General features: G+C 43.3%; 1 protein-coding gene across 2 annotated transcripts in view; it reads right to left on the bottom strand.

Annotated features, from left to right (window-relative positions):
• LOC111265862 (uncharacterized) overlaps positions 1-24,495 on the bottom strand; it is a 67,760-nt gene that overhangs the window by 9,686 nt on the left and 33,579 nt on the right. For both annotated transcript variants that reach the window (XM_022842843.2, XM_022842844.2), the window contains 4 exons: positions 23,105-24,037; positions 10,765-11,157; positions 2,322-2,470; positions 1,715-2,025 (listed from right to left, as the gene is read on the bottom strand). In XM_022842843.2, coding sequence (XP_022698578.1) covers positions 1,715-2,025; positions 2,322-2,470; positions 10,765-11,157; positions 23,105-23,372 — 1,121 coding nt within the window. In that variant the 5' untranslated portion in view covers positions 23,373-24,037. The remainder of the gene's footprint in view (positions 1-1,714; positions 2,026-2,321; positions 2,471-10,764; positions 11,158-23,104; positions 24,038-24,495) is intronic.

The following is a 24,495-nucleotide window of genomic DNA, read 5'->3' as shown; positions in this document are numbered from 1 at the left end:
CTACTACTACTACTACTACTACTACTACTACTACTACTACTACTACTACTACTACTACTACTACTACTACTACTACTACTACTACTACTACTACTACTACTACTACTACTACTATTACTGCTGCTTCTGCTACTGCTGCTGCTGCTGCTGCTATTGTTGTTACTGTTGCTGCTGGCGATGATCATGATGACTTGATTCCTGTTTTTCTTCATTACGGCGGAAAGGCTAGCGCCTAAAAATCGACAACGATTGTCCGAGAGCGAGGGGTCGCAGTTGAAGTAGCAATTGAAGGCTGTAATACAACAATAGTAATGCTAATAGCCATGATGACGAGATATAATAGTAGAACGGCGTTCGTTGTTGACATGGCGATGATGATGTTTGTTGCCGAGGGCAATTAACTGGATTGCCAACGGGCTTCAGCCGATCCGAAAAAGTTGACAACTATCAAAATGGATCAAAGCAGCAACAGCAGATTACACATATTTTACCAGTTTTTACCACACACCGCAACCAAACAGCGTGGCGAGCAGCATGGACATATCTAACAGACACCACAACGCAAAATGAGAAAAGAGGATAACGAAAAAACAACGCCGCGATGATTATGTGAAACAGAAACAAGGTAGGAGACGTTAACGACTGCTGCGGTGGCAGCGGGCAAACGCAGAGACCCGCTTTACATGGATACCGACCGGACCGAAGGACTACCGAAGTGTTTCGGACTGTACCCGGATCTCGCGGAACTCCGCAACTGGCTGAAACATACGAAAGGGTCGCTGGCTCGGAAAAGCCCAAGTGACCATTTCGATTTTAAGAGTCAAAAGTTAAACAGCAAAATGCAAATTGCCTTTTGCGTAGCATTTCTCAACTTGTTATTATGCCTTAAAAAACCAGAGTTCGTGTTTTGTTGTTGTTGTTATTATCGGCGGCGTCGTCGTCGTCAGAGAAGAAGCGGTGGCAATGGACAGAAATTCGCCTCGCGAAGAACATACGCGTAGCCTAGTTGAACTAGACTAGAATAAGTTAAGTAGGAATAAACCCTTAGTTCTTGATTAGCGGCCTTTGAAGGTCTGTTCAAAAAAAAACTTGAAAAAAAGGAACGTAGGAGTTTGCCTTGTAGTCAGTTTTTGAGTAATTTGACGGTCAGCCGCTCTGAGACGCACAGCGCGTGAGCTTGCGTGGCTAATAATCAAAGCATATCGTTATAAGAGAATAGCAAAACAGGTGAGCCATGGTTTATATATATATATTATATATGTGTGTGCAGCAGATCAACAAACGTGTTCTAAACAAAGCTTCTTCAAAAGTTCTTTCACTTAAAGTGATTAAGCAAATATGCGTATGCCTATTTAACCCCGTAAATTCCCGTAGAATCAAGTTGTCCATGCCACGCAACACGCAATTATAACTTGAAAAAGTTAGTAAACAGCCACGAAAATCGACTAGTATTTTTACTACTACGTCAATCACTGGTAAGTTAAGGATATCTGAATCACGTTAGGGAGTAACGATTGTTGCATCTAACTACAAATTCCTTCAAAGTTCATTTTACTTTGGACTTTACTACAGGACACACGAGTTTCTGACTCTGCCATTGTTTTCAGTTTTAGCCATTCTTTTGTGGTATAACTCCTTTTATACGTGTGCAAGTGTTCTATACAATCACAGCGTTGTCGTGGTCTGTTTTTTGCTGTTGCATCGTTGTACTTACATCATAAAGTTGTATATTTCGTTTACCGGGAGCGAGCCCGTCTTCGAGTTTTTGAGCGCCATAGCAATCAAGCATGAATATGAGTAGGCTGGTTTGGGAAAGACTTTGTGCGAACCCGCGCCTGGGGCGCCTGGACCACCACCTGCCCCGGCGCCCAGCGCCGTTGTGCCCCCGAGCACATTCGCTGTTAGGACGACACTTCCCAAGCCTCCATTGGCAGTAGTTCCGTTTATCAAACCGGCGGCCTCATCGGCAGTGACCGTCAGCCGACCCTTCTTCGCCGCTGGCTGTGATAGTGAGATCTGGCTTACCTGTGATTCAAATCAAAATGATTCGAAAAATGAAAAGAAAAGTTAATATTTTTTGAACCTGCTTGACCCCTTTTTGAAAGCTTCTGTACATTTTCAGAGGGGCATCACAGTGATACATAGAAATGTTTGCATAGATTCAGCTAAGTCCTCACTAACGTGTTTGGCTTCAAACGAATATGTCATTAAATCAACTTCAAGATAGACGAGGGCACCATTGTATAAACTGTAATAGTTTAAAGAAGCTATGAAGGAAATCAAATCACGCAAGGGTTGAGGAACGTTTAAGCGGTGTGTACATTATTGGCCTGTTGTTGCTGTCCTAACAGCGCCTGGACATTGGATGCAGTGAGGGGCTGTGGTGTCGAACTAACCACGACACCCCCCGAACCCCCAACCCCGCCGGCGACGACCGCTCCAACTGGAGTGGCAGCTGACGTTGAGTTACCTGCAATAGCGTGACAAATTAGTTAAATGTGTTTCTTATAAATCCGGTACAGATTGCATACATGCTTTATGGTAAATGGATTTGAAGATATAACACCGCTATAATTTCGCGGAAATAACCGTGAAAATGTGCCCACTTTTTGGATGTTCGTTGGCAGCTTACTTTACAGTATGTAAACTCTTTCCGAACCCAAGAATCACCTATGTTCCCACATCTGCTTATATCGTTCATATAGTCCAATCTGTATCAAATGAACGACATATTCCCATTTTAAGACAACATATATATATATATATTGAAAATATTTAATGTACCTGCCATTTAAGTTTGACAAATATGTAAATCCCTGTATCTGTCTAAATAGAACAGGTTTATAGAATAAAACAAACATATGTGTGTGGTAACGTTGGTGAGGCAAAACGTTTTTGACAGGAAACTACTACAGTCGCCGGGGCAGATTTCCACGACGACAGTCCAGTAAGGCGTAACTTCATTACGAATGACCTTGGAAATTACCTCTATATACAATTGTTCAGTATTTGGTGATATCGAAACGACCAGATGAGACCCAAATCGATTCGGTTTCTCAAATGATGACCACTGTTCTTCAGTGGAAATTCTGCGATGGTAACGTCGTCTTTTCAGAGAACTTTCAGAGAGAAAACTGTTGTTTAGGAAAAGGAATAGGTTCTATTCAATGGTAGGTACTCATACGTTCTCGTAGTAATTGAGGCACTCAAAGCTGGATGGACGACACCGTAACTAAAACGATCAGTAATATTAACTATTCAGCTATTAATTTCTATTTTGGCAATAAGGCAACCATTGGAGGAGCTGCTCGTTATAGGAGGGTGACAATATCTAAAATACGAATTTGATTGTAGCAGCGACGACGCCTTAAACGCTTTGTTAGATATCGCTAAGAGGGACCCTCAACGGCTCGTTCAGTTCCGCGGCGACTTCACCTCAAGAAGCTGTATATGTGTCTAACCTAACAGTATGTATCCAGCCGGTCGTACCTGAAATATCATCATATCCTTCCACGAGTGCCAAACCTTCAGGCAACCTCGCATTCGATTAGAATTCTATAAATTATTTTTAATGGTAGCTCTTTTCATAATTAATCAAAGTGTCGAACCTGACAACAATCGTACAAGGTGTCCACGTGTTGTTATATAATTGTACATGTCACTGAAGAATGAACGTGTTGGGAGTAGTTTCTCCTCGCCGACCTCAGCGTCTAGCGCCAAGCGCCTTCACCCATTATTTCCCATTCAGTTTCTGCAGTTCAATTACCGTTGGATGATGGCACGGGTGCGCGTAAAAGGCTCGATCGCGACAATGAATTCCTTTAGAGAAGTGGCAACCATCAGAACGGCACAAGAAATACTGGCGGCGATAACAACGACAACGGAGCATGAAGGCATATCGCATAAATCGTCCTCGCCGTCGTTATTGTCATTGTACCTGCCCTTCTCGCTGCTGTTGAAAAAAGAAAGCTTACGGCAGCCCGTCTATAGCATGGCAAGACAGGACATGTGTAGATTTTTTCTATTGGAAAGAGAAGTTGAAGGAAAGACGTCGCCTAAAGAACATTAAGCACTTAGCCGAAGAACACAGTGTCATCAATCTAAGCGACGCCGCTCTTTCGTGATAAAGCCCAGCGAAGAAAGTCAGCGAACCTAGCAGAGGCCGAAGCAAACGTCGACCAGGAAGACTTCAACAGGGATCACGGCGAAAAGTCGTTTACCATTGGACTGTCGCGCCCAGTCGTCATAGACGCTATGGCGTAATCAGTAAAACCGGCCGATCAAGACCGACCCCGCAAGGGTACAACGACGGAACAGCTGAAGACAACAAACGATAGACTTCTATCGAAAAAAAAAATAACAGAAGCAAGCTGTGCAGTATTTTTTTCGCTCGGCCTTGTTGGCCGTTTGCCTGGCGACCTTTAGTGGCGGGCCGTTGGGTATCATCTGCTGTGACAGGGACGAATGTCCAGGCACTAAATCCATAGAAGAATCGTGGTAGCAGCAGCAGCCGATACCGCAGGCAGACCAGCTGCCAGTCCGCTGCGGTTTTGACGGTCAGGGAGGCACTGACAAGGACGAGCACGTGCAAGCACACATACACTGAGCGGATACTTGCTGTTCATCGAATATCTACGTCCTTGATAAAGCATACAACCATAGCAAGGCCTGAAGGTATTCATTATTCTGGCCGTTATCATTTGGACGCTGAAATAGGGCGGATATTGTTTAGGTAACAAATGTATTAATTTTTATTGTTCAGTAATATTATTATGTGTATTCATTGTTCTTCAATCTGATGGTGTCCCTTTGCTGCTAGCCGCGTTTTTCGATATTTTACGAAACGCTTCCTGTCTTCCTTTGTCAAAAGCGTATTTGACTTTTCCCCTCGCGTTCAACAGGTCCACAACGTCGCCGTACAACGTCTTATGATAACTAACTTCTTCCGTAGTTGGCGCATCTGTACTAACACGTAGCAGCTGATGTAGCGTCCAGGTTCGTTATACATTTCAGTGTACTAAACAGTTCTGTAGTAAGGCCGTATGAGTGGTCAGCTTGGCCTCATATCTTTCCTAGTTAATCCTGTTCCTATAAATTTAGCTCAAAAGAGCTGATCATGATTAATCGATAGAACTTTGGATAGATTTTCATTTTTATGCATGAAATTAAGTTATGTTTCTTTGGTATATGAGGGACAAACTATGTATTCTCTCTTCGCGTGCAACCACTATTGAAGAACTCGTTTGGCTTCTACTTCCCTGGTAACAGATAAATTGGCTTTTCGTGGTAATCGATTGCGCACCTACAGATTGGCCCTTAGCTGTAATCCTATGCTTCTTTAATTCTTAATTACTGTAGCTAATTATCGAGAGCATTTACTTATACGATTATCGCAGAATAAAGTGAAAGCTTGTCTAATACAAAGGCTAGATCTGCGTGCAGCAACAAACACTTCACCATTTTTTTTGGGACAGACCCAAGGAACAGTTACGTGACGCACGTCAAAGCGTCATGACAAAACCCGCGCCAGCTGCCACAAACGGATTGTAAAAGAAGAAACGCTATACCACTGACCGTACAGTTCAATACCCTGCACACGATTATGCACCTCCCCGTGCCCGCTATCCGATGCTGCCGCTACCGATAATAGTGACGGTCCTTAGGTACTAACTAGGTACTAATAAAACAAAGGTTTCTTTTCTTACGTCTTGCTTCATTAGAAGTTAGTGACCTCACGGTCGAACTACAAACATCATGTTGTTCTATTTCTTTGACAATTTTAAGATTCCTTAGTTCAGCATAGGTTCCCTCTACGCCAGCGCGGTGGATACTGCCAACAAGGCGTAATGTTTGTTTTCCGCCAATTTTTTCATATCAATGCAACAGCTTTATCTATCCAATTACTGGCAAGCAGTAATTGACGTATAGATGTTGCCCCCGTGCCAGAATCACTAGCTAGTCATAGTTCAGTTTGGCTAGTACTCCGTTGGGTTCCATTTACACCAACAAATATGCCCGCAGTGTAGGCTATTTCATGGAGCATTCAAGGCGTTGAATGAAATATTTTAGGCCCAATATCTTTTAGCGCCCCAATTCGCTGTGTGTGAAACAGTCGCATACGATCGGTTCCAATTATCGTGTGTAGTTTTCATATGCCGTTATCACCTCGAACGGCTTCGAAAATGACTTCTTGAGAAACGTGTTTTTTTATTCGTGACGATTGCATTCACATCTCGTCCTGATTACCTTTGTTGTCCTGTTTCTCAATCACAACTCTTATACAGCGCGGCGTTCAAGTTCAACTGAACCAGATCGCTCTTTTCAAGTAGTAACTGCTCAAACTTCGCTATAATTTAGTCTCTTCTCAGGACTGCGTGAATTGAAATGATTATATCGCAAAGCCAACCCTGTCAAGTTAGCAACAGACTCGCTATTTCTGTGTCTTTGAAGGAAACTGGGTTCGCCCCATCGTTAAAGCTCAGTCTTAGCCGTCGATCAGATGCACATGAGCACGTATAACGTCTCGTACTTGATGCCGGTGGGCAGCATTAATGTTTAATAGCCTGACATTGTATCTGGTCGCCAATGTCAAGAAGTATCTTAGTGATGCGCACTTCCTGTCATCGGTAAGCCTTCGTCCGACTACAGCGGTATAGACTTTGGATGCCTCAATCTGTTACGACCGCTCCATTGACGGCTGCGTGACAGGCGCTTGAAGAAACAGGAGCGGCACATTTAGACTGGATATCATGAACGACGTTAGTCAGTCGTCAAACGGCTATGAAGTGCTATAGAAATAAGTGTGAGTGAAGCATTATACTCTTGTACAATTCTGTCTCTAATCATAGTCAATGTGGTTTGCTACGACTCACTGCTGCTGCGCGACACCTCACATTCACGGCAGACAAAATCATTCGACTAGAATTAGAGTTGTACGGTGTTTATCGTTGCAAAACAGTTTACATACAGTTGCTTTTTGTTTGGTCCAAAATAGGTCTTATGCCTATTAGTATTTCTCCTTTTTAAGGGCAGCACCTTTATCCAATCGGCTTCACGCGAATCTCCCTCTTTGTTTTTAGCGCTACATGATAAGGCTTAAAGGGCTCCAGAACGAAGCTCATCCGAAGTCAACCCCGGGACGCAACCTCCCCACGCGATCTCAATCATGAGTCATCACTGCTAACTCCAGCTTCTAAGGCATCACTATGCATTACCTCTCCAGCATAAGACCAACAATTACCAACCAATCGATTGGTCGATCGATCAACTGGCTTCGTTTGGAAATCTCCGCAGATCCATCCTTCTACTGGGTATTGATTCACAATTTTATCGAATATGAAACTGTATTTCCCATTATGGTGATTTCCAGATGCGATTAAACTGGGTTCTAGGTTCGACAGAAAGGCTAGCTTTTGATCCGAAGAAATCAACGTGATACAATTGTTTCTCGAGCGATTCGAGACATGGCTTACATGGGAACATCGCGTAGCTCAGAGTGAGCTCAGTCCACCTGAACATAAAAGCACTGAAGCGGGCCGTCCGGATCAAGCTCATCGATTCGATTCGAACGAACGGGAGGCTCAGAAATCTAATTAAATATTCCACGTTACGAATAAGATTCTCTAATACCTGTTCCGCCAGTTCGATGCAATTTCTCACTGTCTCCAAACCAGGTATTTAAAAACGCGTATGATACTATGGGCAACAACGAAACGTCAGCACACGAATTGACGGCAAAATAACCAGGTAAGGAAAAAGTAAAGGCACTACTACGAAAACCTATTATTTTAAGTCTATACAGATTTACATTAGTCCTAAACGGTTCTCAGTGCTCAACGGATTGCGCCCTCCACATTTAAGATGAACAGCGCACACGCTTTTCGTCTGCGGCTACAACGCGTTTCTGTCGACTCTCTGCTAGCCGGTCAGTCGAGCGGACGACGAAGTTTCCAACCATCTGTTACTTCGGAACTCTTCGTCGGTCCGTACGAATAGCGAAGTTCACCAACGGACCAGCCTATAAATCACAGACATACTCGTTCTACCACGAACGAATCCATTCGGGGATAGGTTGAAACGAAGTGCCGCCGTTATATTCAGTGCTCAATGAAGCTCGACACACCGGGCCGATAACAACGAAAAGGTCTTCTTCTCACACGAAAATGTGTGCTTCCATTGAGCGTCATTCACCGAACGTCAGACGACACAAGTGACGCAGAAAAACATGAATAGATGAAAGATGTACATCGATGTACAACGCAGAAATATTCTATACGTTCTAGCTTTGCTCATATGTGAATTAGTGCAGCCGCGGATGCAGTAACTGCCATTACGTTATATCGTATAACGTATCGAAATGTGTTTGTACAAATAACGTGCTTAATCTCAATGGACGCTTTTTGCGAAACGTCGCATCAAGCTTTAATGCTATACAGAGACAACACTCGCAGGAATACGGTGCCGTTTCGTATAATTCAATTTCAATACAGTGATACATCATAACCAGATAGCAAAATTAATCTCCATTCAAAATTGATAGCTCTCGGCCGTCGAGACAGCCGAGGTAACGAGACAGCCCTCTGGGTCATGTGAGCCTTCGATTCGATCGACTATTGATTGTAGCGTTATATATTATAACTGAATAAAAATGCAATGGCAGAGTGGCGTCCTGCCGTAAGTTCTGCTCGCCGGGACCCCAGATTTAGCTTTAGCGGTGACGCATTGGTCACATTCAAAGCAGGGCCACCGCACCAGCGTCAGGACAAATTCAATGACCCGAGTAATGACAATAGCTGTAATAACATTGGTCGTACAAGCCGTTCATTGAGGAAAAGGTACAGTTTGCCTTCGCTGATACCGTGAGCATCAATGAGTAAACGGAACGTAGATTGTATACGTCTATGCATATCGATTACTTTTCTGGTATGAAGTAAGAAAAAATGCTACGCAAGAACGCATTCGTTAATGTCTCCAGCATAATAATATACACGTAACACGTAATGACGGTTTTGTCAGACAACACGTATGGTTGTAAGCACGTGAAAGCACTCTCCTTATGGTTAGGGCAAACGTTTGATACTTCATGTGTTTCGGTAACTGAACAGAGGGTGCAGGTGCTAATGTTGTTCACGTGTAAGACAGATTTGAAAATTAGTTGATTTGCTATGTTATATAGTCAGATTGATTAGCACTAATCATAATGCAAAAAAGCACTAAGATCTGTGACCTTCGTTCCGGTCCGGCCTCATAAAACCAGTAGATATCTTCGCTGCTCCCATAGATTGATCAGTCGATATTCTGACCCGGAAAGGGGATTCTTTGCGAAGAGGCAAAAACGTGCCATGTGTGGGCACATCCTTGTGTGATGTATATATATATATATATATAATATATATATATATATAATATATATATATATATATATATAATCAGAGCCATATATATAATATATAGCCAGAGATCTAATGAGCAAACACAAACGCATGATCCAAGCTGCTGGCAAATCATATCGCAAATTAGAACATAACCGAACCGTTTTTGAGGTGTGCGTTGTTACTATAAGGAACATGCAAACGTCTTCTCACATAGGGTATTTGGTGCTAGTAAATAATTCTAATTTGCCCTACTTTTCCTTGAGTCGTCACGTGTACGATTTTCCTACATTCCAGAAACATACTCACATCCTGCAGTTTTTAATGTACTACCGATTGCAATACTTTATAATCTACTATAGGCTAGAGCGCGAATGACGCTGAAGTCTCCTTAGTCCGTGGTTTGAAGTTCAGGCATGTCGACTCAAGCAAACTCTTCAGGTAGGACATTGCCTGACGTCTACCGAAGCCAAGCATTAGACCTGATAGGCTGAATGCGGCTTTTTCGTCCAGGCGACAGGAAAACCAACGGCTTCGCAGATCCTGTCTGTTGCTGCGTACGGTTATTTTCAGCACGTTTCGACCCGACCCAGGACAGCTCGACCCGGCGCGTCAGTAGGAACAGACAGCCAACTGTTGTCTGTAACAACTGTCACAGCAGAGCTGATAAACTAGAATTTGGACTCTTTGGGCTAAAGTCGGGCGGGCAATGTAAGGTATTATGCACTAGACCTGTTCAGATGAAGAATAAATCACATTTTTGCTGTGTCTTGACGAAAATAGATCCGTTTAAACGGTGAGAGGAAATCGAACCCCGTATTTACACTCAAGAAAGAAAGATTATTCAAACGAATTCGAACTATCCGAGCCCAGATCCGATTTTCACTTGTCGAACGCATCGTACAGAAGCACATCCGGATCACAGAAGTAAACAAAAGAATCCACAAAAACGACGTCCGAAAGCAGTGTCTCGGAAGTGATGTAAGTTTATCACTAACTGCCTTCAAAGGTGGCGACGGTTCGACTTGCTAATTAACGTACCCCGCCACTCGCAGGCAGACTTGATCATAGGCTGTTTCTAGTTGAATAAACGGCCAAATCTCACTCATTTTCACAGAACCCTGCCAGACTCCAGAAGTAATAGCGCCTCTCCGGTGCCAAAAATTACTCAGTGATTCAGCAATTTTCTATCTCTTTCGTTTTATCGAATGGTCCACACAATCTGGCACTAGCTCAGCTAGTTAAGAGACAGCACCTGAACACAATAATAAATATAAGGAGTTGCCATTGGTTCGAGCCTCGTAGAACGGCGTGTACGTGCGAAGAGTACGTGGTCAGCAAAGCAAAATGACTATTATAATTTTATACTAATATGATTATTGATATTACTCACCGACTCCAATTGGCGTCGTTGGCTGTTGATGGTGATGATGCGGGTGTGAGTTGTTGTGGTGATTTTGCGCAGACTGATGTTGCATCCCGCCGCTGCTAGCGACAGTCGTTGTCAAGCCTTTACTTGTGGCCGTTCCTGTCGAATGATTTAGAATTCCGTTGGTTACCGTCGCAGACCCAGTTGTAGAACCTGCCGAGGTAGAATTTGTTACATTGGAACTTGTGCCACTGCTGCTAGTACCGCCAGATCCAAGTAGCGTGAATGCCCCGCCATTTTTCTTAGTTGTGGCCGCCGACGCTGTGGTGGTGGTGCTCGTCGTTAAGGGCGACGCGGTCGCCCCACTGGAAGAGACTCCGCTTGAGCTCAAGTTTATGGAGGACGTGCCTCCGGAACCTGTCATAGCAAAATTACCGCAATAAGTGGTAAGATGATGTAAAAGAAAGAAAAAACACGTCGACCGTAAACCAGCGTTAACGTATGACGACTGTGGTAACGTGATGAGATGGAAAAGATAGCAATAACAAAAATACAATAGTATACTAATTGCTTAATAACTTGCCATGTATAACATTGCTAACAACAATAACATCTTAACAACAACAACAGTAGCACAAGCAAACGTTTGGGTTAGTGATTCTATTATACAGTATAGCACTAAAAAGAAGGATGTGAAATCGTGTGACTTTACACCCTTACAAACACACACACACACGCATATATGTAAACACATTATATAAACTTCATGTTCACGTTCAACCAATCTGTGAAAGCCAGTGCTAGCAGAAGTAGCACCTTAAACGTTCTCATATCGCGACGTGTTTACGTCGACTGGATATCTTAGCTGACGGTCAGCCAACATCCACTTTCAGGGTGCGACAATTCAAAAAATCGCATGAGGTCGCACTACAGACGGTCGTTTTTTTCGAGCTTTGTTTACACAGAAAGAAGAAGGAATAGCTAACGAAAAAAAACACAACGATGATGCGCAGAACGAAGGTACCAAGAGATTTGTTGAGCTACATTGCTTGTGTCAGCTGAAAGACAGTGTTGAGATATAGTAAGAGATGCAGCGAGAGACATGTTATGAGCTAAGTGTCGGCGTTAGAAGGGCACAGAACGAGTTTGCAGTCTGTATTCAACGCCTTATCACCGAATTAGGATGCTGGCAGCAGAACTCTAGAGGATAATGGCGAAGCTAGCAGGCGTGGGGACTACGTACTTTGGATGGATACTACGAGCGGGACTATTCCTCAGACCGACGCTGCCACCAATGTGGGCTAGGTTGTTTTTCATTGTGTTTCGGTGTGGTATATTGCTAGCTATAAGAGGGCAGTCGTTCCGTTTATCAGCTACCACTTACGTGTATGTAAAGGTATTTTTATTTGCTTTGTATTACGTAAGTGTGTGCCCTATACACAGCTGACGATATGTATCCATTAAGCGTTAGTATGCAATGGTGACTTGAGATTAATTTTTACGAAAGTAAAAATTACTGATTAATTAACAACTAAACAAAATACAGATGAAAACTCTGCAGCCAAACATCTAAATATTAGCAGGGTAGTATGTCATACAAGGTATGTAGGTTCTTGTAGGATCTCTTGCCGCTCAGGCCCATCTTAGTCACTATTTTTACTATCTTTGGACGGTTGCCTATATAATTTCCATCACGATATTATATTACTCACCCATCGTTTAGTTCACATCCACAAAAATAATAATTAAAAAAAAAATTGCTATGTTTTGCTTTCTTTGTAATGTACTGGGTCGTCAAAAATATACCGGCCGGTTTTTTTTTCCTGGTAGATGGCTTTAAATATATCATGTATCAGGTAATACGAGTCGCGTCGGATCGGGTTTAGTGTCATCTGAAAGCTGATCTTTGACAGTAGTAGATATGCTAAAATTGTTGGAATGCTTTTATTCGAGCTTCAGATAGAACGCCGTGAATATGGGTATTTTTTTTGCAAAAATTCATTTTATAATTTTATTACAATGAAAGCGCAATGGATGCTGCCATTCGTCCCGTTTATGGCCAAAGGGAAAGCACGGCTCAAAGCTGGCTCTGAGATTTCGGTGTAAAAGATGCGCCGCGTAATTGTCAATCAATTACGAAAAAGCTTAAGCTGGACAACTACGATATCGCCAAGAAGCTAATGACCCACCACGATCATCATAATTTTAAACCATTTGAAGGAAATAAATTGCCGCAAAAGCAGAGACAGGTGGATTGATTTTTCGGTATGTCTCAGAAAATAAAAATTGAGTCACATACGATAATAATACGCAGATAAATCAAGTCAACCTGCCACACTCTGTGGCAGAGCCCAGGCTGACTCTTCTCTAAAGATCACCTTCTCTAGGGTTAGCCTCGGCCGTTTAATGAGATTGAAAAAGAATCCTACCTTACGAGTCTTCTGGGACCGTCTGGGAGAAACGATTGATTCGAATTTCTACCGTTAATAACTAATACTATAACTAGCCATTGAAAAGGACGACGGGAGCTAGCAAACTGAACGAACGTCGCCTTCGAGCAGGACAATATGAGAGGCCACATAGCTGTTAGGTCAAAACTGATCATCTGTTTTGGTCTCGGCAGAACTAAGCCGATGATATGTATTTAGCTTCAATGAAGAGAGGCAAAAGTCACCTGTCTGAATTTTTCGGCCAGGAACTGCAGTAGCTTTAGGAGTGTGGTCTTACTAGAAAAATGGCGCGAGGCCATCAACAAAAATGGCGCAAAGTTCTATTTTATACTAATTTTTAAATTCAAAACGTAGTCAATGCTCATTAAACAACCGTATATACTGTAGATTATTTCTCATACGTATATGGGTTGTTAACTAAAAAGGGCATCGATCATTATTATTCCTTGCCATTCGTTAACGGTCGACTTATCGAAAATGCCTAAAATCTATCATACTACAGATATTGGCAAAGTAGCGAACCTTTGAACAATCGAAATGTATTTAGCTGAGCTGGCTGGGGCCGCAAGATCAATCGAACGAGAGACCCAGTAGCAGACAGCATCAACCCTCGATCCTAAGTGTTTAGATTAAGCTAAGCATTCGGCTAAAAAGCGTATATGAAGCTTTCAAACAACCCTTTGTACTCTTACAAAAAGTTGGTATACAATAGAATGCTGCATAACATGTGTCGCAATCGACGTGTGCACCTATCGGCCAACTTGAACTCAGCTAAACATAGATAGCTGATCGATGTAGCTGTTTTTGTTCTCTAAACGAAAACATGAACTGTTCGAGGTATGGCACACATTCTGCCATAATGATATATAGGCATGTTGAACCATCATCATTCTGTTATTCTCTGTGTGTTTGTGTGTGTTTATGTATGGCTTATTCAGTTTCGGTGTACCGCTTCTCGTAGCCAATGGATACAGATGAGGATACACATATTTAGTTGTTATACGAAACCGCTTAACATTACGACGGTGGGTAACCTAGATGATAGCAAATGATCCGGCAAACGCCGTCACCGAGGCATTGAAAACAGAGAGAGAGAGAGAGAGAGAGAGAGAGAGAGAGAGAGAGAGAGAGAGAGAGAGAGAGAGGGAGAGGTTGAGCTGAAACAAAAGATGACCTAAAGGAACGATGCGCGCATAGAGGCATCGCTTGAGCCAGCTTGCTGAACGAGTGGACGCTCTGGTGGAATACATGGTCGTAGCGCGACAAATCATCGGTGATCATTAACATCAGTTATCTGAAGGATTTGGCGACAACGTTTTCCTTCGCTGTCCAATAAAAGGACGAAGGAGTCGAAAACAACAAAAACATTAAACAGACATTAGCACATGAGCGCTAAATCCACACTGAGCTCCACCGAAAGTCATATACGACGACGCAGGATCGAATGTAGGTACTGTGTTGAAATGAAGCAAAATCAATTGTTACACAAGCTGAACAAACACGCACTTACGACCAGCAATTTCTTACGAAAATGTAATAGTTGTCCTGTTCGGCCTTTATTTAGTTTGGTTTCAACAAGGGCAAATTAATTATAGCTCACTGCTTTTTCGACTGTCTTTCTGATCCACCAGCTCACCAGTCAAACAAGAGATGGTTTTTATGGCCTTAATGCCTTTCGACAACTGTCGTGCGCGCCTAGCAAATTCTAGTTAGTACGGAACAGCGTCAGACCGGATCAGCGCGGGAACCGTGCATGCTACCACAAGAAGGAACTGTTGTGATTGGAAAATATAAAAAGAAATCTCATGTACACTCGATTTTCACCTATATGCATCGGGCATATCCTTATGACGTGAAGCGCACATAAAGTCCAATAGGCAATAAATGACGTTAGCTTTACCTCAAGTGCCTGATGACACTGCTATAGATCCGGCGTGTCCTAAAGAAAAATTACACATCGTGCATTTAACCATGACGGCATTTTTTTAATGTTTTCTACCGACTACCTCCTAGTGTTATTATTTCGATTCTTTTTCCACCATCCCTTGCTGCGGTTGTTGTTAACACGGAAGCATCGTTAGTGTTTTTACATGCCGGCTGAGGTCGATATATTATCATAGATTTAACGATACGATTACGAGGTTATAAGATTATGTATATACCCTTTAGTGAGTTATTTACATCTGCTGAACTGCAGGAGTCCTAGGGGTTTGCTTGACATAAGGTCGTACAAGACATCAGTTCACTAAAAGCACGCGCTTATATATGCAAAGGCAAACTTATGGGCGCTACAGAAGCATCATGACAGAAAAGGGGCCGTTTCATTGCTAGGCCCTGCTGATACGAAGCGATACTCGAACGTGTTCTGCCAAATGGCATTAGTCAAGCCATTTCGACATACCAAGTAAGTTTACTTCTCCGACCGATAGCGGTAGTCAACAACATAATTGAAATTTCAGCGTCTGTATATAGTGGTGAGTAGCTTCTAGAGGTACACTAAAAGGAAATCGACATCGACGATGAGGTGGCTGAAGCCACACGAATGAAGACTTCTTTTTTTTTTCGATTCGCTGCTCCATTACCTACCGACACATGTAGGTGGAATTAGACTTTATCACCATTTTGATTGCCTCTGTCTTCCTCACACTTTATTTTTCGTTCTTCGCCATTTTTTTTTAGAGATTTTCCTATCCACGTTCGTATTTTCGTACTTTCGTATTGTGTATACGAGCGAGTTCGTTACGTTACATGGATGCTACATGGATGTTTCTAGGCTACAATAGCTTCAGTCGCGTCGTTATCTGTCATTCGTCATATTTTCATTCTATGTTATGTCTTGGTCCCTATTTAGATCTCCGTTTTCTTCGACAACTTTAGCATCGGCCAGTATATAACGGATAACTAATCCTCATCAGCGGTTGGCCTGTTATCCCACAAAAGCATGCTGGATTCAGGGTTCGTGGCCAATTTTCCTAGCTTTCGGTTACAAACGTTGCATTCATTACAAGGCTGCATAAGCGACAAACAGCAACGGCAATAGAAGCAATAGACGGAGAGGGGAGAACAGAGAGGCCAAGATGAAAGGCCTACAAAAAAACTCACTCAAGTGGGCAAAAACACATGAAGCAACGCCGGCCCATTGAAGAACAGCGGCGTAGAACGTTAAAGCAGCAGCTGCAGTAACAGCGTCAGTGGACGACCGTACGATGTATTCATCTTTTCATGTTTCCGTCTCCTGTGCTTCTCGACCTTAGCTCACGTTCATAAGGTTACATAAGACTTATTTATACGAATCGAAAATCTTCGAAGCGACATATGGTGCCGCCTAAGACGACGACAGTGCGGGAGCCTAGAGCAAAGTGCACACGGAGCCTTGCTGAACCACCTACAGCTTAACGTACGATTTAGTCCGGCCAGATCTATCCACCCCCGAGACTCTGTAGTCATTGCTGCTCTTATTATGGGATAATCTTTCCTATCCTCGAGGCGAAGATCAATCGTGGCAAACCTTAACTGTACGTGCATGCGCTCGTGTGGCTACGTAGTTATACCTGTTTACGTGATGCTCTTTGTCACCCTGAATCCTGAATCATTACTAACCCGGTCTGTTGCTAAAGTAGCAGCATTGATCCTCGTAGGCCAATGGATCGACCTACGGATACAGACAAACAGTGCGCTCCACCATCGTAATACTACTTCTTCTTCGTCTGCCTGACGTTTGCTGGAATATGGGGCCCTATCTTTGTTCATCGCAACCAAACTATCTTAGATCGTCCGTCCATCGTTTTTTTTTTTGATGATATCTACTGAACTCAGCGAACACACGACCGGATCGCCGGTAAGCACTAGCAGGAGCCGGCTGGTATTCATAAATATATTGTTCCTTGTAAGGTTCTCGTTGATCTGTGTTAGCTAGTCATGTACGTAAGGGCCAAACGCAGCGAGCGCACGACGAACCGTCCGATCCCAATACGCTTTCAAAGCACCAGCATGAACTTGAAGCTGAGCTGAATCTAGCAGAACTAATAGACAAATAGTAAACATCAGTGAGATGCAGGTAGCAATCGTAGCGACCAACACTAGAAGAACGGCTGTAACGCAACATTTAGTTACATTGACTTCCATTGGTTTGTGGGAGTGTTCGTTTGCTATTTTTTATAGCCGTCATTGTTTAGATCGGGACTTCTTTGTCGTCGTCGGTTCAGACAACAAGCGTATGCCCAACGTTTAGGCCAAACAGAAGAAAATAGGGCAACAGGATAGGGTTGCGTGCAATGTGAACACGAAATGACGTAGTCTGGTAGCTGTTTCTTTTTTTTTTTTTCATTTTTTCTAATTCATTTTCATTATAAAAGCATATTCCTTTAGGGATATTCTTAGCAAAATTGCTATGCTGACATAGTAGCCGAGATCGGGCTAACTTCTGCAAAAAATCGGCCGTGCCTCGAGTTGAATTCGCTACACGGTTCCTGCTTCTACATGTTAGACTACAATCCGGTTATGTTAGCACAAGTGAGTACGCATGTATGGGTAACAACGCAACCCTTTCGTGCTATCTTAGCGAGAAGTGCAAGGTCGACGATCGTTAACCTGTACAAACACCGTAGCAGATGCACTGTTTATATAGATGCACGTGTAAGATTAAGTGAAAGGATCATGACAAATTAGACAAACGGCTCTGCAGGTAATGTGCAGCAGGGGTATCAAGGAAGCCATCTTAAGAGCACAAATGCATGAGAGTACTGCAGAATGATATCAGGTGGGGAGACACAACGAATTCGAAGTAGCAGTCCGCTAGGGGTACACGGCAGAAACGCCACTTGCAATAGCACTACAGCTTACATAGTGTTTTACTTAACTGTTGCACTAGAGACGACCTCAAGCACGTTCGTGTGTCTTGCGGAACTATACTTTCGGTTATTTTACGTCTATCGTCGTTGGTGTCTCTATGCTACCTGCGTCTTTGTAGTTGGTTCAATTCTGTGCCTACCTGCCAGTATATTTCTCTTTTTTGCCTTTCTCGATCCGTGTTTTTTCGCCAAAAAAAACGAACGAACCAACCAAAACCATTCGTTTAGATTCGTGTATACACTAGGAACGGACCAACCCTAACCTATTCGTTATGGGCAGACGCAATATGGGAAACCAATACAGGGAAATGCAGGGAGCAATAGCAAAGTCTAGGAGAAAAAAGAACGGCTTATTCTCAATCTGCGACCGACCGACCAGCCGAATGAATCACACAGAAAGGTAAGAGACTCGAGGAAGAACGACACGCTAGTTATTTGTGTAGCGGCTGTACTAACAGCAGAGGATTCACCACCCCACAGGCTGGAACGGGAAAACACACAGGGGCAGTTCTACTTGAAAGATGATCTCGTCGTAGAGAAAATACGAAACGACGCTTTGGCCATGCTAATAAATACCACTTGTACAACTAATAGCAATGATCCTACATAGGAAAGGGCGGGGCAGTATGTGCCCAGCATGAACAGAAAAAACTGAGTTAGTAGTAGGCAGCAATGGCGGCTTAGGCGTGACTACATGAGTTCACGAAGCAGCTAACTAAAGAGTAGCCATGGTCCGTTTCATCGTCAATTTAAGTTAGAAAAATACGAAGTAAATATAGGCGTCGTTAGCTACGCTTCAGTATACATGGTAGGGGAACAGCGCGCAAAAACTACCACATGCAAAGCACAGGTGTATCCCGTGGCTGATGATGAATTTCGGCCTTTAAACAGACTCCATAGAGAAACATGGGTTTCATGTGAAAATTAACGCCGTGGGCACATGTGCGTATTTATGCGACGCGTTACTCTACAACAATAGGAATATCAATGCGTCATCATCATCGCGATAGTCTACTCTAATGGTCGCTGGAAATCTTACCGAGACACATATTGCCGATACTGTCACGAAATTAGGACAAAAAAAACCGCCATCGTGTCCTAGCTACCAAATTTGAATGGCTGCTATTCCGTAGAAGGCAGCAGATCGTGTAGTCCAATGGTGCAAAATTGCCAATGGAAAAAAAAATATATATTGGTACTATTTGCTTCCATCTGACTGGCCTTGAAATGGTTAAAAACTGTAAACTAAGTATCAGTCTGTTTTTAGTTACCGCTTTTTGCTCAGTATTTTTTACGTCTGTATATCGTAGAGAACAAATACAGTAATATTAAACATTCTGTACGCTGCTGCGAAGATAACTGCGACCAGAATCGCTGCTGAGCATCGTTCAGTGTTAACCAAGCAAAGGACCACTGCCAACGGATGGCGAAGGCGGTCAAACAACGCCCCTTGTGACAAGAATGTCATAGATAAAATAGATGGATACACAGCAGCTCCAGCAAGACTAAGAGCAATTGTCCACTCGAAACCCCTTTCTCCGCCCCTCCTTCGCCGCCCGTTTTTTTATGTTTCGTACTGTATCTTTCTCCAACGGTCTTTGCCTGTCCATCTATCGGGCCTGCGCTCAGTGCGAACGTATTTCTCTTGCTGGTGGCTAAGTGGACAGGGGGATGGGGAGAGACTTTCTTTACGTTATCAATCCAGAACCAGGAACAGCAGCAGCAAATGTGTGCCGTTAAATTACGAATACAAACGCACCTCCGCACATAAAACGATCCCCTGTGGATCTACGATGAGAAGTAATTCGAGTCCTTCGTCAACAGTAGACACACCGGTCCTATTGTTGCCTGAGTGTCCGCCGGCCTATCTACAGTCCTCTTTGGCAAAAATACGCTCGCGTGCCTCCCGATAGATGTTTGCACTACCGGCAATGATCCTCAAGCTGATTTGACGTGGACGAATAGATCCGGCGGTTCATTTGTGGTCGACTGTGCGACTTCGCTGACACAGTGATTAGGTGCCCGACGCGCGGATCGTCCCGCAAGCCACGGTGACGACCCCACTCGTAGACGCACGAAGCGGCGCTGTTTTCGTCGATGATGATGGATTGATTATAAGGCTGTTACTGAATAGTACGGCTGTGATTCGTCTGCTAGCAGGCGTCGATCGAAAGTTTAATTTTTACGTAGAGATTGATCCTTTATTATTGTTGCTGCTGCTGCTGCTGCTGCCGCCGCCGCCGCCGTTGTTATTGTTATTGTCAGATCAAGGACAAAGCACAAGGCAAATAGCCTCTAGCCGCGCCTACATGCCAAATAAATGCCACCCTACACAATCAAACAGGCCAATCAGCTACCAATGATCGTATATCATCGTCCGTAGACTGTCTGGCCTATGTATTGAAACCGGAGTGAATCGTCCTTTTTTCCACCGAAATCGGCATAACTACGATTCCAACGTCGGGCCGCTGTTAGTTCTAACTCAGTGATTGGTACTATGCACGTGTGCGATATATGGCTTTATGTGATAGGGTCAGTGTTCCGCAGAGTCTGACAAGTAGATGTAAGTTCAACGGTATGTACAAACGCAATAGCAAATGCGTCAATAACGCTCCTTTTTTTTGTTTTTTTTTCTCAATTCCGTAACTAGTGATAAGTTTTTTTTGCAATTTGCAACAAGTTGGGCTGCAGGCAACCCCAGTACATAACGATTTCATCTTGAGTTTTTTTCGCGTGAACGGTTTACACCAGTGCGTGCAAATATAGAATCAAACCTCCTATATATATATATATATTCTAATAGATTTGTACTCAGTTTAAATGGTTATAACGTTTCCTTCGACCGCAGACCTTAGGCTGCTGATAACGGAAGGCTAGTAAACCACAAAGTGAGCTGTAGCATTTGATTCACCTTGTTTTGTCAATTTTCCGACATAAACGTTATCCTTAAGGTGTTCCCACAAAAAAGTGCATTAATGTCAGGTCTGGGAAACAGAGTGCTTTGTAATACTCCTTTCTTGTAGTCGTCTGTACGTCTCCTGGGATATATCCTTACACATATATATGTGTAAGGAAGAAGACACTGACACAGTGATTTCGGTTTGGCCTTTCCCGATAATGGTTTGCCAGTCGCGTTACCCCATGTAAGCACCTTGTGGACAGATCGACGAGCACGTACTCACATGTGGTAAGGCGATTGGTAAATTGTTGTCGAGAAAGTAGTGGCAAGTGTCAAACAGAGCAGGCATCAGAAGTGCTCAGATACGCTCGCGATATTGAACGCTCATTGCTGAAAACTTATGCCCATTAACTTTTCGTACGAAGGGGGCAAACAAAACTAATGATTGAATGGATGCAAGCGAACAGAATTGAACTTGAAGTGTTTCCTTTCGAAATGTAGACGCTGAGACGTAGAGATGTATAGGCCGCGACGCATGGTTGTTTCAACTGTACTATACTATAGATTAGTATCTGAATTCGGTGACAAATGGAAAAGACCACCCAACAGACAATGCACACGGAAGATCGAACATCCTGCCATAGTAGCAAGTAGATAGACATGGATATTTTATCTATACTCGATAACAAGTAGAAAGCAACGGTGACTTCAAGCACACTAAATGGAACACAATGAAACGCCAAATTCTCAGATAACATGCTTTGCCTAGCGTTCTGTATCTGCTAGGACGATCTAAGTTACTTGGTAGCGACTTAGGATTCCTAGAAGATAGATAGCGTAGTTGGGTTGACAAAAGCTTTGCGTGCAGGATATGGCCAAATCATATTAGCTACCGTTAAATGCGTACTGTTCAAATACGTAAGACAGCGGTTACATAGGATAGCGATTCTATAGTCGTTCATCAACTAATTTTCGATGGTGCAACGACACGTTCACTGAAAGTAATCGAATAGAGAAAGTAGGGTCTGACCAATGGCAGAGTTGGTGGGTTTTTATTGTGATTTACAAAGTATTGCCCACAACATACATTCGTACATGGACCACACAAAGCGAGTAATTCTGGAAAAAAAAATGTCTACGAACATTCATTATCTATTACTTATAATTTCCAGAATACAGAAAGTTGCCTCTTGCGACGTATATTGTGAGAGCTAAGATTGTGAGAACGATCCTTTATGAGCAGCAATATGTATCCTATTTGGGTCAGCAATCCATACTATGAAATTCGTACCATAGACATGGCTTTAAAAAAAGCGAAAAAAGTGCAGAAGCAACAAAAAAACAATTTTTGTAAACAACAAGTTGCTAGCAAGATCAGTTAAATTCTATAAACATCATTAGGCTATGCATTGCAAAACAAGGAGACGTTCGTTATATGTTACGGCTGCAGGCGTTGCCCGGCCCAGGACCGGGTAAAATTCAACATTATTATTTTGTTTATTTGACGAAGAATGCGACAAAAAGCGTCTGCTCGAAATGATCGAAACTTGTAATTGGACCAGCGCAGGCTGCGGCCGCGGCGTCTCAACAACGACGGAGCTTTCCAACAGCCAATTGCTTAACATAACATCCGTTCCTCGTCATGTACGATTACTGAGCGCGATACAAAAGAGGTCACGCGAATCACTGGCGATTTATACACATATGCATTACATATATATGTATATATATATATATATATATGAGCAAACGTAAGCCGTGCACTGAAGGTAGCCGTTCCCATAGTTTTAAGATGTGTAATTTTAAATCTATTCCCAAATGCTGGTACTTCTAAAAGAGGCAATTTCTGCAAACAAGCAGTTAACTGGTTCGCCTGGCACGAGGTCACTGCGGATATAAAACACTATAGACGTATAATATACACTAATGGAAATATATTGGGTGTAATGTCTATGGGGTAACGGAAGGTAGCACCTTTCAGATTAATTTCGACTGGACCGTGTGCATATACATACATATGATGTCCCGGTTGAATTGTACTCAGTTTCGTCTGCAAATCAAGAGATATATTTCGGGTGTTGCGTCAGCTACTGATCGTGAGCATTGCTTGTCGCGTGGGCATCTAGCAGTATTTAGGAAGATGTAATATTCTAATGTAGACTTACATAGTGATGGTAGACCCGTCTGTGGGTTGACCATGAGCCCCACGTCGAGACTGTCGAGGTCGTTGCTGTTGAGGGGACCCTGTGAGTCGCTCAGCCATGATGGGTCCAGACTGTCCAGTGCTCCCATGCCTTCGAGGGGCGGAAGATGTGGCGAGCCGAGCTCAGCGTTTCCGCCACAGTCTAGCTCGGACGAAGCCATTATGTCGCTTTCAATCATTTCGTGCAGTTGGAGGCACGACTCCTCGTAGAGGTCCATCATAAGCATCATAGAGCAGCGTGGTGAGGGCGGATCGTTCAGAGCCGCGCAACTTCCAGTGAAATCTGTCAGCCCCAACCCCGCACCCAGGCCAAGATCTTGGCCAATTCCGTTAATGTTGGCGACGCAACTACTAAACGCTTTTCGCCTGACACTGCAAGAACTAGCGCTGCTGGCTATGCCGATGATAGCACTTGCGGCCTCTGCGGCTTCACCTTCGGCCCCGCTACCGGCTTTGGCAGCCGCTTCGTGGGCCGCGGGGGGCAGGATGACGGATTGAAGGTCACCTCGTCGCAAAGAGAAGGACAAATCAAGCTGTAGGCCGACGAAAAGAAAGGTAACCTTGACGAAATCTTCACCAGACAAACGGCGGATGAGGCGGTTAATTCTTGGATGTTCTTTGAAGAAGACTGTTTCAGGAACACACAAGTAAAGCAATAATTTGTAGATTACCTGGGTGGGTCAGATTTTGCTGTAGTTGTATTTTTGGCGATTAGATTGAGACTGGGATTGTGTTGACAACTTCGATTCGGCGCTTACGCTGATTGGGTCTGTAGCAAGGGTCACTTTAATGCCGAATAGACAGCCTTCTCTCTGCTGTTGGCTTGAACACTGTTGTAAGCAGCCGGACGTAACCCGAAGGGTGTGTTCCCTTCCGGATCTAAGGTGCGCGTATCCTGAAAAGGGTCGAGAAAAACAACAGATGATGCATACAGATTGGTGTCAGTCGGTTGTGAGTTATAAATTGTGCTACAGCAGATCCTAAAAGATCATAAACGTATGGAACATACATGTAAGAAGAGCTACGATCAGAATCTTGCATGATATCAAAGGTCTCCTTCGACGTGGCCTCTTCCCATTGAGAAGGATTCCTGTATCAGGCACGACCCTCCAGACCGACATGGTGGTACACAGGTTTCAGAGCCCTTGCGCAATCATCATAATATATAATATAATAGATAGATTTCGTTTAGTAAGTGAAACGTTGTCTTATAAGAACTACTAGGGTAATCCACTCAGATTTTTTTGTTGAAGGGAAACTGAACCTACTACCATATATGCTAGGCCGCAAATAATAATGTCAAAAAGCACGCTGCATTTTGTTTATTCGGTTATTTCTTGAGAAAAAACGTAC

The sequence above is a fragment of the Varroa jacobsoni genome, unplaced genomic scaffold (genome assembly GCF_002532875.2).
Source record: "Varroa jacobsoni isolate VJ856 unplaced genomic scaffold, vjacob_1.0 scaffold_1019, whole genome shotgun sequence".
Taxonomy (NCBI): Eukaryota; Metazoa; Arthropoda; class Arachnida; order Mesostigmata; family Varroidae; genus Varroa; species Varroa jacobsoni.
The sequence above is the reverse complement of the archived record's forward strand: the minus strand, read 5'-3'. Positions and strand labels throughout refer to the sequence as shown.